Source organism: Gracilinanus agilis, chromosome 2 (genome assembly GCF_016433145.1).
Source record: "Gracilinanus agilis isolate LMUSP501 chromosome 2, AgileGrace, whole genome shotgun sequence".
In the NCBI taxonomy this organism is placed as follows: Eukaryota; Metazoa; Chordata; class Mammalia; order Didelphimorphia; family Didelphidae; genus Gracilinanus; species Gracilinanus agilis.
This window is the reverse complement of record NC_058131.1, coordinates 684,215,742-684,230,267: the sequence shown is the minus strand read 5'-3', so window position 1 is coordinate 684,230,267 and position 14,526 is coordinate 684,215,742. Positions and strand designations below refer to the sequence as shown.

The following is a 14,526-nucleotide window of genomic DNA, read 5'->3' as shown; positions in this document are numbered from 1 at the left end:
GAGTGGAGGAGTACCAGTCAGTGTGTTATTATTGGGAAATTAGTTTGGCTTTGTTGCATAGGATGGATATTAATGGCAGGAAAAGATTAAAGGCAGGAGATACCTGTGAGACTATTGTAATAACCCAAGCAGGGGTCTCAATTGGAGTGAGCAGGTGACATGACCAGATTTATGGACAGCTGTGTGGAGGATATATTGATATGGGGAGAATGGGAAGAAAGGAGACCAGATAGAAGGCTATTCAGTGGCCTAGTCAAGAGGTGATGAGGACTTGCATTAGTGTTCTAACTGTGAGTAGAGAGAAGGGGACTTAGATGAGAGATTTTAGGTAGGTAGAAATGACAAGATTTGGTGGTGATTGGATGTGTGGGGTGAGGGAGAAAGGAAGGGAACAGTCAAGGATGACCTTAAGGTTTGGGACTTGTGAATAGGAGGATGGTAATACAAGGGTATTGACATTGATAGAAATTCAGAACTGGATCAGGGATGTGGGGTGTGATGGTGCTTGAGGAAAAGATAATGAGTCCTGTTTTGGACATGCTGAATTTGAGAAACCTGAGAAACTGATAGGTGGTGTCCCAATGACTTATCTCCAAGAAGTACAATGTAATGTTGTTTTTTGGGGGGTGGGGGAAGGGAGGGAAGGAAAGAGTGAGGGAGAGAAGAAGAGGGCAGGGAGAAGAGAGGAAGAGAAGAGAAGTAAGATGAAAGAGGGAGTTGGAGGGAGTGTGAGAAACAGTATAAAGGGTTTTTTTTGGCCAGCCTTATTAGCTTTCTTTGTTTTGTGGACTCCTTTGGCATCCCAGAGCAACCCATGGATCTCTGTCATATTATCAGGATAATATTTTCACATGCACAAAGTCATCAGAATAATGATTTTAAGTGAAAATAAAATGTATAAGATTATAAAGGAAACTAATTATTCAAATATAGTTATCAAAATATTAAAAAAATTTTAAACCAAATTCACTCCATCACCACCCAAGGTAAGAATTTGTGCCCTAAACATTGTTTTATGTCATGGACTTTTCATTCTGATGCCTTTGCTGTGTTGGACAATTGGTAAAAATCACTACCCAGAAAAGACTCATCAGGAATCTGAGCATCAATTAACATCTTAGGAAAAGAGGCTAAATCTTTAGCCTAGCTCTGACCACTACAAACTCAAGTAGGATGTAGATTTAGGAAGACTTCAGTTCAGATTCATCCTTAGAGTTTCATAAGCTGTGTGAACTCTGTCAAGTTATCTAACCTCTGTATGCCTCAGTTTTCTTATCTATAAATGGGGATGATAACAACACCTGTCTCCTAGGGTTGTTGTAAAGATCAAATGAAATAATATTTTTAAAGCACTTCACAAACCTTAAAGCACTATATAAATGCTAGCTATTATAATTAAAATATATCTGAGCAATTGGAAGGGGCTATGTAATGATGCAGTGACACTGTTCTAATAAGGAAAAAGAACCTTTATGTCCTCAAAAGGTATGTAGAGGGTTAAATAAGAGCAAGAAAGGTCCTGGGAGGAACCTGGGTTTGTTCTGCAATGAGTGTTAGAAAGAAGGAAGAAGGTGGGAGGGCTGAGGGGTCAATGTTTTATTACTCATCAAATTGGGGTGAGTGAGAAAAGAAGAAGAAAGAAATATATAGGAAGGGTTGAGAGCACTGGGCTTGTGATGAACCCTAACTTCTCTGAAACTAAAGGAAAACAAGTTTGGGGGACACACACACACGCATACACATATATTTCACATAGAGAGACTATAAATATGAAAAATGATAAAGGCTGGTATAAATATATAAATTAGTATTTTAATTAAAACCATGCTGATAGATAAAATCATTAGACCACGCGCTTGTAAGCATTCAAAACTGCTGCCTCCATTACTGTCTCCTGTTTCCTGGAAGCGCCTACTCGCAAAAGAGACCACTCCCTCCTAACCCAGGAGATTTAAAACCCTCTCTGCATCGACGTAGACCTCCCCATGCCCCAAAGACCTGGAAATGGAAACAGCTGGACCACGGGAAATGTAGTTTTGATACATTTCCCATGTCCATAGAAATATATACACTTCTAGATGGCTTTTTCCCAATTTTCACTTTTACAATTCCCTGTGAGGTCCGGCAAAAAAAAAGGTTAGTCCTTTTTTCTTCGCTGGACCTGTAAAAATAAACAACTTCTAAATTTTTCAGGAAATTGGGGATAAAAGAAATAGATGAACAAATGGTTAAAATTAGCCGCATTGACAAAAAACCAATTTGGGGGGCTGTCCCCCACTGGCACAACAGTGTACAATTAAAACAATACATACAACTCAATTTCAACTCCCCATAGTTCAATCAACTGCACCCCAAAGTTTAAAGTTTGGTCTTCATGGTACAGTGAAGGCTTTTCAGACATCTTCATGTGTCCTCACCAAAACAAGTTCGTTGTCTGGATTTTGGGGAGATGGCAAGATCCTTATCCTGAAATTATTCTCAAAAGAATTTAAACTTTACATTATAGATTACAAAACATACATTTTCTTCTAAGATTCATATAATTCCCCGTAAAATTACTCCTAAAAGAGTTAAATATACATATATTTTCACATTATCGAATTTTAAAAAACAACTTAACAGATATCCCCGTGAGGTAAATCTTAAACACACTTTTTTTTTTTTTTTTTTTAAAGGGGTACCTCAGGTCAGGTAAGGATGAGTGGCTGAGTCCTGGGGGTTATATGAAGATTGGCAAAATAAAAAGAATAAAATTCAAGAAAAAAGAAGAAAAAATTAACTTGTGAATGAAATGTGCAAAAATCTGGGGAAAATAAACTTAGACCTTTTGATGAAGGCCTAATTAAAGTGAATTCAGCAGATTGCAATTACCCATCCAGGGCCAGGACTTAAGGAAAATGTCTCTCTCTCTGATCTGACATCATCAGCTTTTTAGGGAAGTGAGCCAAATAAAATAACCAATCTTAGGTGCTTTCTAGGAATCTAAGTTGATGGGACCCACGTCCTCTAAAGTTTTAGAAAAGACTGGGACTCCAGGACTCAAACCCCAATTTGCAAGCCCTACAGTATTGGCATAGAACTGCTATTATGCAGATCTTGGTCAGTCAAGTCTCTGACCATGTGCTTTCTTTAGCACTATTAATGGCTTTCATGTTCCCTTCTGGAATCAGAGAGGCATTTAAATCACAGTCCTATAGGCTCAGGTATTGCTGTAGAATCAGAAAAAGGATAAATAATGATTATATATGTATTTCCAGTACAAGATGAGAAAAGGGGAAAATCAATTTCTCTCATTAAAAAAATGTTTCAAAAATCAAAAATATATATATAGCTTAGAACTAGAAGGGTTATGTTACCCAAAAATGAGACTTTCTGTGAGAGAAAGTGGGTTTTACAAAATAGCAGATTCACAATGCACATTCAAATAGAGTACCATTATTTCCAATAGCACATTTTAAAACAATAAATAATGATGTTTAAAATCATATACTTGTTACAACTTTTAACCCTTGGCAAATGCTGTTATTGCTTCCATAGCAAAGAATATACAGAGGGGCAGCTGGGTAGCTCAGTGGAGTGAGAGTCAGGCCTGGAGACAGGAGGTCCTAGGTTCAAACCTGGCCTCAGCCACTTCCCAGCTGTGTGACCCTGGGCAAGTCACTCGACCCCCATTGCCCACCCTTACCACTCTTTCACCTATGAGACAATACACCGAAGTACAAGGGTTTAAAAAAAAAAAAAAAAAAACTTATAAAAAAAAAAAAAAGAATATACAGGAGCTCCTTGACTCTCTGTATTTAAAAAAATCCTGGATAGGAATGCGTCTACCCATTTAAGGAAAATAAATCTCTTATAATAAAATATATAAAGGCTTTATCCTTTAAGACAACAATTCTTAAGGATTTAGAGTAAAAGTTAAAAAAGATCTCTTGTAAAATTACAAGGTAATATTCAAAGCATGGAAACTTTCAAGGTTCTTTGCAGTTACCTAGACAGAATAAATTTTAAAAGACATGTGCTTCTATAAATCCAGTAGTATCAGATCAACAAGCTGGTCAAAACCTCTTACCAGTTCTAATAGATTTTTTTCATTATTTGGGAGTTACAATAAAATCACAAACAGAATTAATCTAGCAGCCACAAACTACATTAACTTAAAATGATTCAGTGCAACAGGAAAATCAATGAAATAAGCAAGATTAATTAACAAAAGTAATTAGCAATATACAGTAAGATACTGTCTCTTTAAAACAGAAATAAAGCTCATTCAGTTCCGAGGTTTTAAAAGTTCACCCCTGGTTTCAATTCTTTTGATTGAGTTCTGCTGAGTTTGAGTTTAAGGTTTTTTGTTTTTTTTTTTTTTTCCTAAAAGTTCAAAGTTCTGAGCAGGTATGGGGATGAATATTTCTCCCCTGAGTTCAGTTTTTAATCACAAGCAAGTCTGAATAGGCCATTCAGCTGATTAAGGGTAAACGCTAGGTGCTAGGTCCACGTGGTATCAGGTCGTTGGGCTTGGGGCTAGAGAAAGTTTTGTAGAAAATCCCACGTGTAGAGCTTGTGTGGGTGGCCAAATTAGGTCTTTAGAGAAACACGTGGAAGGCTAGAATGTCTCCTATAAGAAAGTAGAGAGAAAGGGGAATATACCCAAATCGTTAGCGGCAGGAACTGAAGCAGTCTCTGGAGGTCGAGATCTCGGCAAGTCAGGACTGGGTTCCTTCCCGGAAATCTCAGGTTCTGGAGCTCCGGGTTGAAGTGGAAGCGGCAGCACTGGGACTGGAATGATGGCAGCATCAGCATCAGCAGCATCAGTGAGTCAAGAATGGAGATCAGTGGCAGAGACAGTCTGGCTGGGCTCCGGGATTTTAGTTTAAAGCCAAAAGCCAGAATCGGCTGGCCTGACACCTCCCTCCCAAGGTGGTTTGGGCTGGACTGGCTGGCTGAGTCCCGCCAGAGGCAAAAAACGTGCTCTTGCTTTCAGCAAAAGCATGGCAAGGAAAGTCACTTTCCTTTTTTTAAAAAGTGCTCAAAAGGGGGCAGCTGGGTAGCTCAGTGGATTGAGAGCCATGCCTAGAGACGGGAGGTCCTAGGTTCAAATCCGGCCTCAGACACTTCCCAGCTGTGTGATCCTGGGCAAGTCACTTGACCCCCATTGCCTACCCTTACCACTCTTCCACCTATAAGTCAATACACAGAAGTTAAGGGTTTAAAATAAAAAAAAAAATCTAAAAAAAAAAAAAAAAAAAAAAGTGCTCAAAAGAGCTGAGCCAGATGGCTAAAAAGCAGGCATGGCTATAGTTAGGCTATCTGGAAGATTTAGAGTTCGAATTTCGACCTTCTGGTTCGCCAAATGATAAATATGAAAAATGATAAAGGCTGGTATAAATATATAAATTAGTATTTTAATTAAAGCCATGCTGATAGATAAAATCATTAGACCACGCGCTTGTAAGCATTCAAAACTGCCGCCTCCATTACTGTCTCCTGTTTCCTGGAAGCGCCTACTCGCAAAAGAGACCACTCCCTCCTAACCCAGGAGATTTAAAACCCTCTCTGCATCGACGTAGACCTCCCCATGCCCCAAAGACCCGGAAACGGAAACAGCTGGACCACGGGAAATGTAGTTTTGATACATTTCCCATGTCCATAGAAATATATACACTTCTAGATGGCTTTTTCCCAATTTTCACTTTTACAAGACAACTCCCCCCCCCCCCAACTGCCAAAACAAACTTCTTAATCAATTAGAGGGAAAGATAAAAGAGGAGGGAGATCTGGAAACCAAGAAGGTACCTGTCACTTGAGGAATGGATGAACAAATTGTGGCATATGAATGTAATGGAATATTATTATTCCATAGGAACCAACTAGAGAGATGATTTCATAGATTTCATAGTATGAACTGACCTTTAGTAAATTGAGCAGAACCAGAAGAACAGTTTATACAAGAACAGCATCACTAAAGAAAGAAAAACTTAAGAACTCTGCTCAGTGCACTGACTAGCCATGACTCCAGAGACGTAATGGTCTCAAGATGCAGAAAGAGACATACATTTTTGGAAGTGGCCCCTGTGTGGATTTCTTTTCTCTGACTATGCTTATTTGTGAGTTGTTATTTTCTTTCTCCTAGTTTTTAATTGGGGAAAACAGTTTTCAGTGAAAGTGAAAGGTAGGGAGCCTTGCAACCAAAAGTAATGCCAAAAACAAAGTTACATGTATCCAAAGAATATACACTGAAGGTATTTCATGTTCTTATTATTAAGGTGCCATACCTCTTGGATTCCTTGAGATTACTGATATTTGAAAAATCTCATGTTGTGGTCATTTGATTGTGGAAAATCTGCTTGCAGTTCTTATTGAGATAGTTATCATTTCATTTTTGTGTTATCTTTAGATTTACAATGATTTTTGATACCGGTTGGCGTTTTCTTTGACTTAACTCTTCTCTGTAGCTTTAGTTTTTGAAAACTGAAAAAGGGGCAGACTCTACCTGCTAATGCACTTTGGGTGTAATGCAGACTCTGCGCACTGATTCCCCATTGGATCTTTGAGATTCAGAGTACTGTATCTTCAGAACTCTCTTTGACTTTTTAGGACATATTTTCAGGAACCTGCAAACCTCTGGACCTGGACTTTTCTCCCCCATTAGAATGTGAGGTCTTTAGGGATAGACTGTCCATTGGTTCTTGAATCTTCAGAACTTAGCACTGTGTTCAGCACTAGTCAGTGCTTAATAAATGTTTATTGACTGACTCTTCTCTTTCTGAGCACTAAAGTGTCATATTGGTTGCTACCCATTGCACTACTCTCCAGCACTTCCATGGTCCTCACCTTAGTGCTTTGTGACCACACTGAGACTTTTTTAGGGGAGCCCTCCTCTTTTTTACCTCTGGACACTGAGTCCTGCAACCTACACATGTCCTCGGCCATCATTGGATATGCCTGAAGGCTACCATTTGCTAACAACAGGCTTTGTTTGTTGGTCCTTCCTCTCCTATTGTCCTTGTGCTTCTGGCTGTCTTTGGGGGGCAGTTGTGTGTGGAAAAAGTCACTGTAGTTTCTTGCTGGTTTTCTTGATCATTATTCTGTCTGGTGTGAGCTCTGGAGCTAGGTTGCTTCTCTCCTTCCAGGCAGCTTTTTCAGTGGAAGTGCCCCACTATACAATGCTAAAGTTCAGAAAGGCTGAGGAACTTCTGTCCATATTTACTTACTTAGCTGTTGTCAGAATTGAGATCGAACCCCACTTTGTCCTGCCTCCAAATCAGTGCTGTACTATGCCTTGTTGTCTCACAGTTATATTACATAAATATACTCGGGGGGGGGGGGGGGCAGGTACAAGCAGTAGAGGGGATTAGGAAAGATCTCCTGCAGGGAGAGGGCCTGAGCTTGTAAGAAGGAGTAGGTAAGATGTGGAGGAGAGGAAAGGACATGCCAGGCATAGGGAATACCTGTGTCAGAATGTAGAGGTGGGAAATTTGTAATGTTATCTGTGAGGGGCAGCAAATAGCCAGACATGGCCAAACTGTAGAGTGCATGAAAGTGTGCAATGTGTAGGGTTTTGTGTGCAAGTCAGAGGAGATTGTATTTGATCCTAGAAGCAATGTGTAGCCACTGAAGTTTATTGAGCAGGAGTATGACATGATCAGACATAGATTTTATGAATATTACTTCAACAGTTGTGTGAAAGATGGATTGGAAGAGAAAGATGATGCAGGAAGACAAATTGGAGTTCTGCAGTACTGAACTACTGCAGGTGAGAGGTGATTATTTGTGAATGAGGATGATGGTTCTACTAGTATTTATGTGGATGTGAATGATACTGTGGAGAAAGAATTGATAGGACTTGGCAGCTGGCTTGCATATTGGAGGAGGGTGAAAAGTCAAGATAACTGAGGTTGTGAACCTGGGTAAATAGTAGGATGGTGATAGCCTTGGGGGAAAAAAAAGGTAAATTAGATATAGAGGTGAATTTTTTGGGGGGAAGAGAATGAGACATTTTGGACATACTGAATTTGAGATGCCTATAGTATATCCACATTGAAATTTCTATTTGGTAGTTGGTGATATTGGACTGAAGTTCAGGTTAGAGAGTAAGAGTTTGTATATCCTTCAAGTCATCTGTATAGAGATAATTAAATCCTTAGGGGCTAATGAGGTCACCAGAAAAGAATACAGAGAAAAGAAGACCATACAGGGAGGAGGCTGGATAGGGATGAAAATCCAGCAGAAGAACTTGAGATGGAGGTATAATGTAAATCAAGAGAGCAAGCAGGATCCTGAGAGAGTAGAGATTGGTGAACAGTGCTGAAGATAGAGGTCAAGGAAAAGAATTGAAATAACTATGACAAATAGATATTGGTAGCTTTCATTTGAGAAGTGAATGGAAGAGAGGAAGTAGCAGCAGTGATAGACATCTTTCTCTAGGAGTTTAGCTGTGAAAAGGAGGGGGGAGAGAGATAGAATGGTAGCTGGTGGGTTTTGCTAGGGTTAAGTCAAGATATTTTTTTTTTTTTTTAAGAAACAGAGGGCCTGGGTATATTTTTAGGCAACTGAGAAGGAGTCATAGGATAAGGAGAGATTGAAGATTAGCAAAAGAGAGTGGTTGGAATCAATAGTAGAAGTAGAAAGGTTAATGTTGGCAAGAAAGTAGACCTGAAAAAGACCTTTGGTATCTTGGGGAGGTCCTTCATGGGTCATTTTTGGAATGACTTGGATAAGAATTAGGTGGAGATAAGGCACGAAAGAGGTAGGGTGTCTCAGTGTTAGGTAACAAACATTAGAATTTAATAAGTGCTTTCTTTCTGCCAGCTCTGTGCTAAATGCTGTAGAGACTGGGGGAAAGGCCAGAAAGGAACCCTTAAACAAAAGACAGTCCCTGTTCTCAAGGAGCTCTCAGTCTAATGGGGGAAGCAACATTCTAAAATTGTATATTACAGCTCTTCATTGGCAGAGGGAGTTTCCTCACTGGGATTTTGTTAAACCACTGAATTTACAGATTTGAATAGAGAAGAAAGTTATGATAAAGTTTCAGCAATGCACAATAGTAGTGGAGGGAGTACACAATTTGGAATTATGGCTCCATTAGAATAAATATGATAGCCAGAGCCAAATGCTCTGGAGTTTCTGCAGAGACAGAATGGTAGGATGTTTTGCAGTTTGTTTAAAAGCACTAGAATTTGATTAGCATCTAAAGATTTAATGTTTTTTTTGTGGTGGTTAAAGCTTGGGGGGGGGGTTCATTTAGAAACTAACGGTTGGTCCTTTGGTCTAAAATTTTTGTCTCTTTAGGAGAATTGAAACTTTCTTCATTTTTCTGTTGGTTTAGCAATGAAAAACTTGTAAGCCTTTTCTGCTTTCAAGTACTTGGTAGATCAGAGCCCTAAAAGTGACACTTTCTGGGTAAACTCTGATCTTTGTTAATCTGAGGACATTGTGCTCAGAAGAAATGGGGAGAATGGCTACAAGTTTTGTCAGATGGGCTATACCCTGTGTAAAACTGGAGAATGTATAGGAGGTGATGTTCTTAGCTGTTATAAGGTAGATCATAACAAATGGTCAATGATCAATGAAAAGGCATTTATTAAGGGTAAACTATGGGCCAAGCAAGCACCTGTCATAACAAAAATTTAGCTGCATGGTTCATGAGAAAGCCCCAGAGTCCCAAGGGTACACATTGGTGAATCTGGTAAAAGCCTTGAGAGTCCTTGGGTTATGTCAGTGAGGTCTAATATTAGTGCTGGGGATTTTTAGGGGCATATAGGCAGGGCATGTGGCAATTTCTGCTGCTCCTCCAGCTCTTAGTGACATCCAGCTGTCATGGATGAGTTATCTTTCAGTCATTTAGCTTTACAACTGTGATCCATGGTACCAATTGGGGAAAAGAGAAATGCGTTCATTGTCAAATCTTTGTATTTGCATTATATGATCAGAATTTCTTTGGACTAATAGTTATATATCAGTCAAAGTCCAATCTTTTTTTTTTTTAAACCCTTACCTTCTGTCTTGGAGTCAATATTGTGTATTGGCTCCAAGGCAGAAGAGTGGTAAGGGTAGGCAATGGGGGTCAAGTGACTTGCCCAGGGTCACACAGCTGGGAAGTGTCTGAGGTCAGATTTGAACCCAGGACCTCCCGTCTCTAGGCCTGGCTCTTAATCCACTGAGCTACCCAGCTGTCCCTTAGAAAGTGTTTGAGGCCAGATTTGAACCCAGGACCTTCCATCTCTGGACCTGGCTCTTAATCCACTGAGCCACCCAGCTGCCCCTTAAAGTTATTTGCCAAGGGTCACACAGCTAGGAAGTGTCTGAGGCCATATTTGAACTCAGGACCTCAGGTCTCCATGCCTGGCTTTCTATTTACTGAGCCACCGAGTTGCCTCCCCAATCTTTGATCTGTAGTATTTTGAAACTTTATTAAGGTAGCAAGAAAGTCAAAGGTGTTGGATTAATTGGAAATCAGTACTATTTTATGGCAAAAGTAGGGAATTTTGTCTTTCATTTATGCTCCCTTAGAACTGCTTGACCTTAGTTTAAGATAGAACAAAACTTTCTTGCTTTTATCCTGGATGAATAGATATATCCTTTATGTTTGTTGGTCAAACAAAGGTATTTATGCAATAATGGCATTAATACATTGTTCTTTTTTTATATATAGGGTACAAATTGGGTGGTTGGTGACATTAGTGCTTGAAGTTCTGGTAGCATTTACTTCTTTGACTCTACTTATTATTGCCATGTCACTTACTGTCTTTGTCAATATGATCACTGTCATATGAAATTAAGTGCTCCTGGTAATGTTCTTTTGCCTAATTTTCCACTTTTGCTAAACCAATTAACAGTGTTTGATAGGGTGTGCCTATATAGTTTTCTAGTGGACTCTCTTTTCCTATTGCTAGGTGTCAGAATTAATTATGGCATATTCATGAACACTTCAAGGCTGCTAAGCTATCAATTTAAAGATATATTTAGATACATTTTTAAAATCTACTTTGGCTTTTTTTCTTAATAGGCTGTGCGTGTAACAAAACCCAAAATTCCAGAAGCCATAAGAAGAAATTTTGAGCTAATGTGAGTAATGTTCATGAGATCACATTGTTTTCATACAGAGTTGTCTGAACAATCAGCAGTCTAGGGAAGATTTAAGCATTAAGCTGTCCTCAACAGTGGGGAGGGGGCAGCAGAGCATGTGTGTGCCTTTTTTTTCTTTATTAGTTTCATATGTGTTAAAGACACTTTCAAAAATATCTTGTCACTAGGGAAATGTTGCTTTAGTTTCTGTTTTTCTTATAAGGTATTTTCTCTTTTCATTTTGGAATGTGGCTTATGTCTTTGTTTTTAATAGCCAATTGAAACATATACTGTCCTGTATTCTTTCAACTTGAACCACATAAGAGCACACTGAAGTAGCAATCCAGGTTCTTCTTAGGAGAATGGATATATGGTCTTGGCCCAGAACCATTGTTGGAAGCCTAGACTAGGAACTTGAGCAAAGTCATCAATAGAATCCATTGATATAAAAGAATCTATCATTCATGTAAGTTCTCAAACCCTATTCCTGCATTGTGCTGATTATAGTAGACACATGATTGACCTGAAGTTTGGATATCTATTGTGTGCAGTTGTGCATTCAAAGTGATAATAGGATCATTAGATCTTTCCAGGGGAAACTCAAACTTGAGTAGGTTCTTGTTTCTGAAGGCAGTCTGACTGGTTTGTGTCCTGGGCTTGGTTAGAGATTTAGGGGTGTGGAGTGAGGATAATGGATAACTTAGCATGCCCCAAACTGTATTTTCTTTCCCTGAAAGCCCTCCCCTCTTCCTAACCATTATCTATTATCTATTATCTATTCTTATTGAAGGATCAATCTCAACTTCTCACTCTCACCCCCATATCCATAGCTGCCACAACCTGGCATTGATTGCTATCTAAATTTACTTATCATCATTTAGCCCGTATCTTTCCTTTTTACCAGAACATTATGAACAAGATTGTCCAATTCTTTGCTGAGCTCGGGATAATATGCCACTCTTTGGTTTGTTAGTCTTGTACTGCCTGGGAAAAAGAGTTGAGGTTACTTTGGGGCCCCATTTTTATTGCTGTACTATGAGCACTCCAAGCTTAGCACCCCTCCAGAGAGACTGATCCTTCAGATCTTCATGATCATATGCTTGGTGGTATCCTTCTCACCTTGGTGCCAGACTGATCTCTATTACACTAGACATGTCTTTCCATTGCCCAAAAACTTTCAGAGGTTTCCCATTGCTGACAGAACAATGGCTAAAATCCTTGATGTGGATATTAAGATTCTCTATAATCAGGTTCCATCTTTTCTTTCCATTTTATACTTAATGCTGCTCATTCAGTATTTCAGCATACTTTTTCATGGGGGGTGGGGCAGGGTAAGATATTGGATTATGGGAAAAGAGACTAGAGCAGCCATTCAGTCAGGACCACAGTCAGGACTCACCTATAATGTGTAGTTTCTTTTTCTTTTTTTTAAATTGAATTTTCTTTTTTAAAATTACATGTAGAAACAATTTTTTTTTAAACCCTTGTACTTTGGTGTATTGTCTCATAGGTGGAAGAGTGGTAAGGGTGGGCAATGGGGGTCAAGTGACTTGCCCAGGGTCACACAGCTGGGAAGTGGCTGAGGCCGGGTTTGAACCTAGGACCTCCTGTCTCTAGGCCTGACTCTCACTCCACTGAGCTATCCAGCTGCCCCCAACAATTTTTGACAATTGTTTTCTGACATTTTGCTGTTTGGATTCTCTCCTTTCTTCTTTCCCAACCCCATCTCCCAACACCAGGCCATAAATAGCCTGATATAGGTTATATCATTGCTTTCCTGCAATATATGTATTTCCATATTCCCCATGTTGTGACGGAAGACATATCACATATACAATAAAAAATTCATGTAAGACATAAAGTGAAGGATGACATGCTTTGATCAGATTCCAACAGTTCCATCTTTGCCAGTGGATAGTGCCATAGCATTGTTTATCATGAGTCCCTTGGGGTTATCATGGAACTTTGCTTTGCTGCTGATAATAATTCAGCCCTTCACAGTTGATCATCATATAGTATTACACTGTTCTCCTGGTTCTGGAGAATTTTGCATCAGTTCATATGAATCTTTCCAGGTTTTTCTGAACTCATCCTGTTCTTCATTTCCTATGATGTGGTAGTATTCCATTACAGCCATATACTGCAGCTTGTTCAGCCATGTAATGTATAGTTTTAGAGAGGGTTTTAAGCAACTTGCTAACAGTCCTCTAGGTGCTGTTCTGGAGGCCGAATCTGATTCCAAGACTTCTTGGCCTCTCTATTCAGATGTCACAATACCTATAATAATAATAATTAGCAACAATAGCTATAAAATTTTGTATAGTTCTTTAAAAGTTTACAAAGCATTTCTGTCACAATAAACCTGTGAGACAGGTAGTACAAGTAATATTTCCATTTTACAGTTTTGGAAACAGGGTTAGTGAGGTTAAGTCACTTGTCAGTGGTCATATAGCTAATATACACAGCAAGGAACATCCCTGAAACAAACTGAACCTCCCTGGGGCTCAGATTCTTCTGTACAATGAGGTGATCTCAAGGTTCCTTCTTCTTAACAGATTATTTTATGTTATGTTTATTTTTGTACAAACATTTTAGTAGATAATAAGAACCTTGAAAGTAGGGCTTCTTTTATATATCATCTCTCAGCATATAATAGATATATTTATAACAAAATAGATGCTTAATAAATATTGAGCAAGGTGGAGTGCTTAGGACAGACCTTGCATTAAATCCCATTTCCAACACTAATATAGGGTGTGGTCTTATATCAGTCATGTAACATCTTAGAGCTTCAATTTCATCTTCTGTGAAATAGTTTCTGATATTTGCATGACTTAAAAAGAAAGTAGTTTATAAACTTAAATGCTATTTCATAGATTCTCTGGATTGTGGCTGGTCATTGAATTGATCTGACTTTTACCACTAACAAATGGTGAATTATTAAATTGAATGTTCAGTCAAGAAGATGAATAAGAGAGGACTAGAATTTCTACCTGGGGGGAAAAATGTCATGTTAACAGATGACCTAGAGAAAACATAACTACCTTTCTTCTCTTTTGCTTCTGTCCATCAGGAAGCAGATAGGATAGGAAGAATTGAAACCTAAGAGAGGTGAGGAAACACCTAACCTCTTTAAGTGAGTTTAAGTCTACAGACCCAGACTAATTAGATCCCATCTCACAGAATCTGCAAAAGACAAATTCTCTAATAATTGGAGAACAAGGCAGCATATAATAAAGGCTCCAGAAGAAATATAAAATGTTGTTGAGGGAGCAAAAGGAGGAAAGTTCACAGATAATTGGGTGGGAAGGTGATATGGAATAAGGAAAGACAGAAAGAGGTGGTGTTTGTTGGATCTTGAAGAATGAGATTTTATAATCTTAGCTTTTTCTATCATCAACCTTCCTGTCATCCTGGATGATTTCCATCATCAAATACCTATGTAGCTCTACCTTATGTGCTGCA

At 38.9% G+C, this 14,526-nt stretch overlaps 1 protein-coding gene across 1 annotated transcript in view; it reads left to right on the top strand.

Moving 5' to 3' along the window:
- Positions 1-14,526, top strand: part of ERLIN1 (ER lipid raft associated 1) — a 62,666-nt gene that overhangs the window by 27,135 nt on the left and 21,005 nt on the right. The window contains exon 8 of the mRNA XM_044659141.1: positions 11,003-11,061. Coding sequence (XP_044515076.1) covers positions 11,003-11,061 — 59 coding nt within the window. The remainder of the gene's footprint in view (positions 1-11,002; positions 11,062-14,526) is intronic.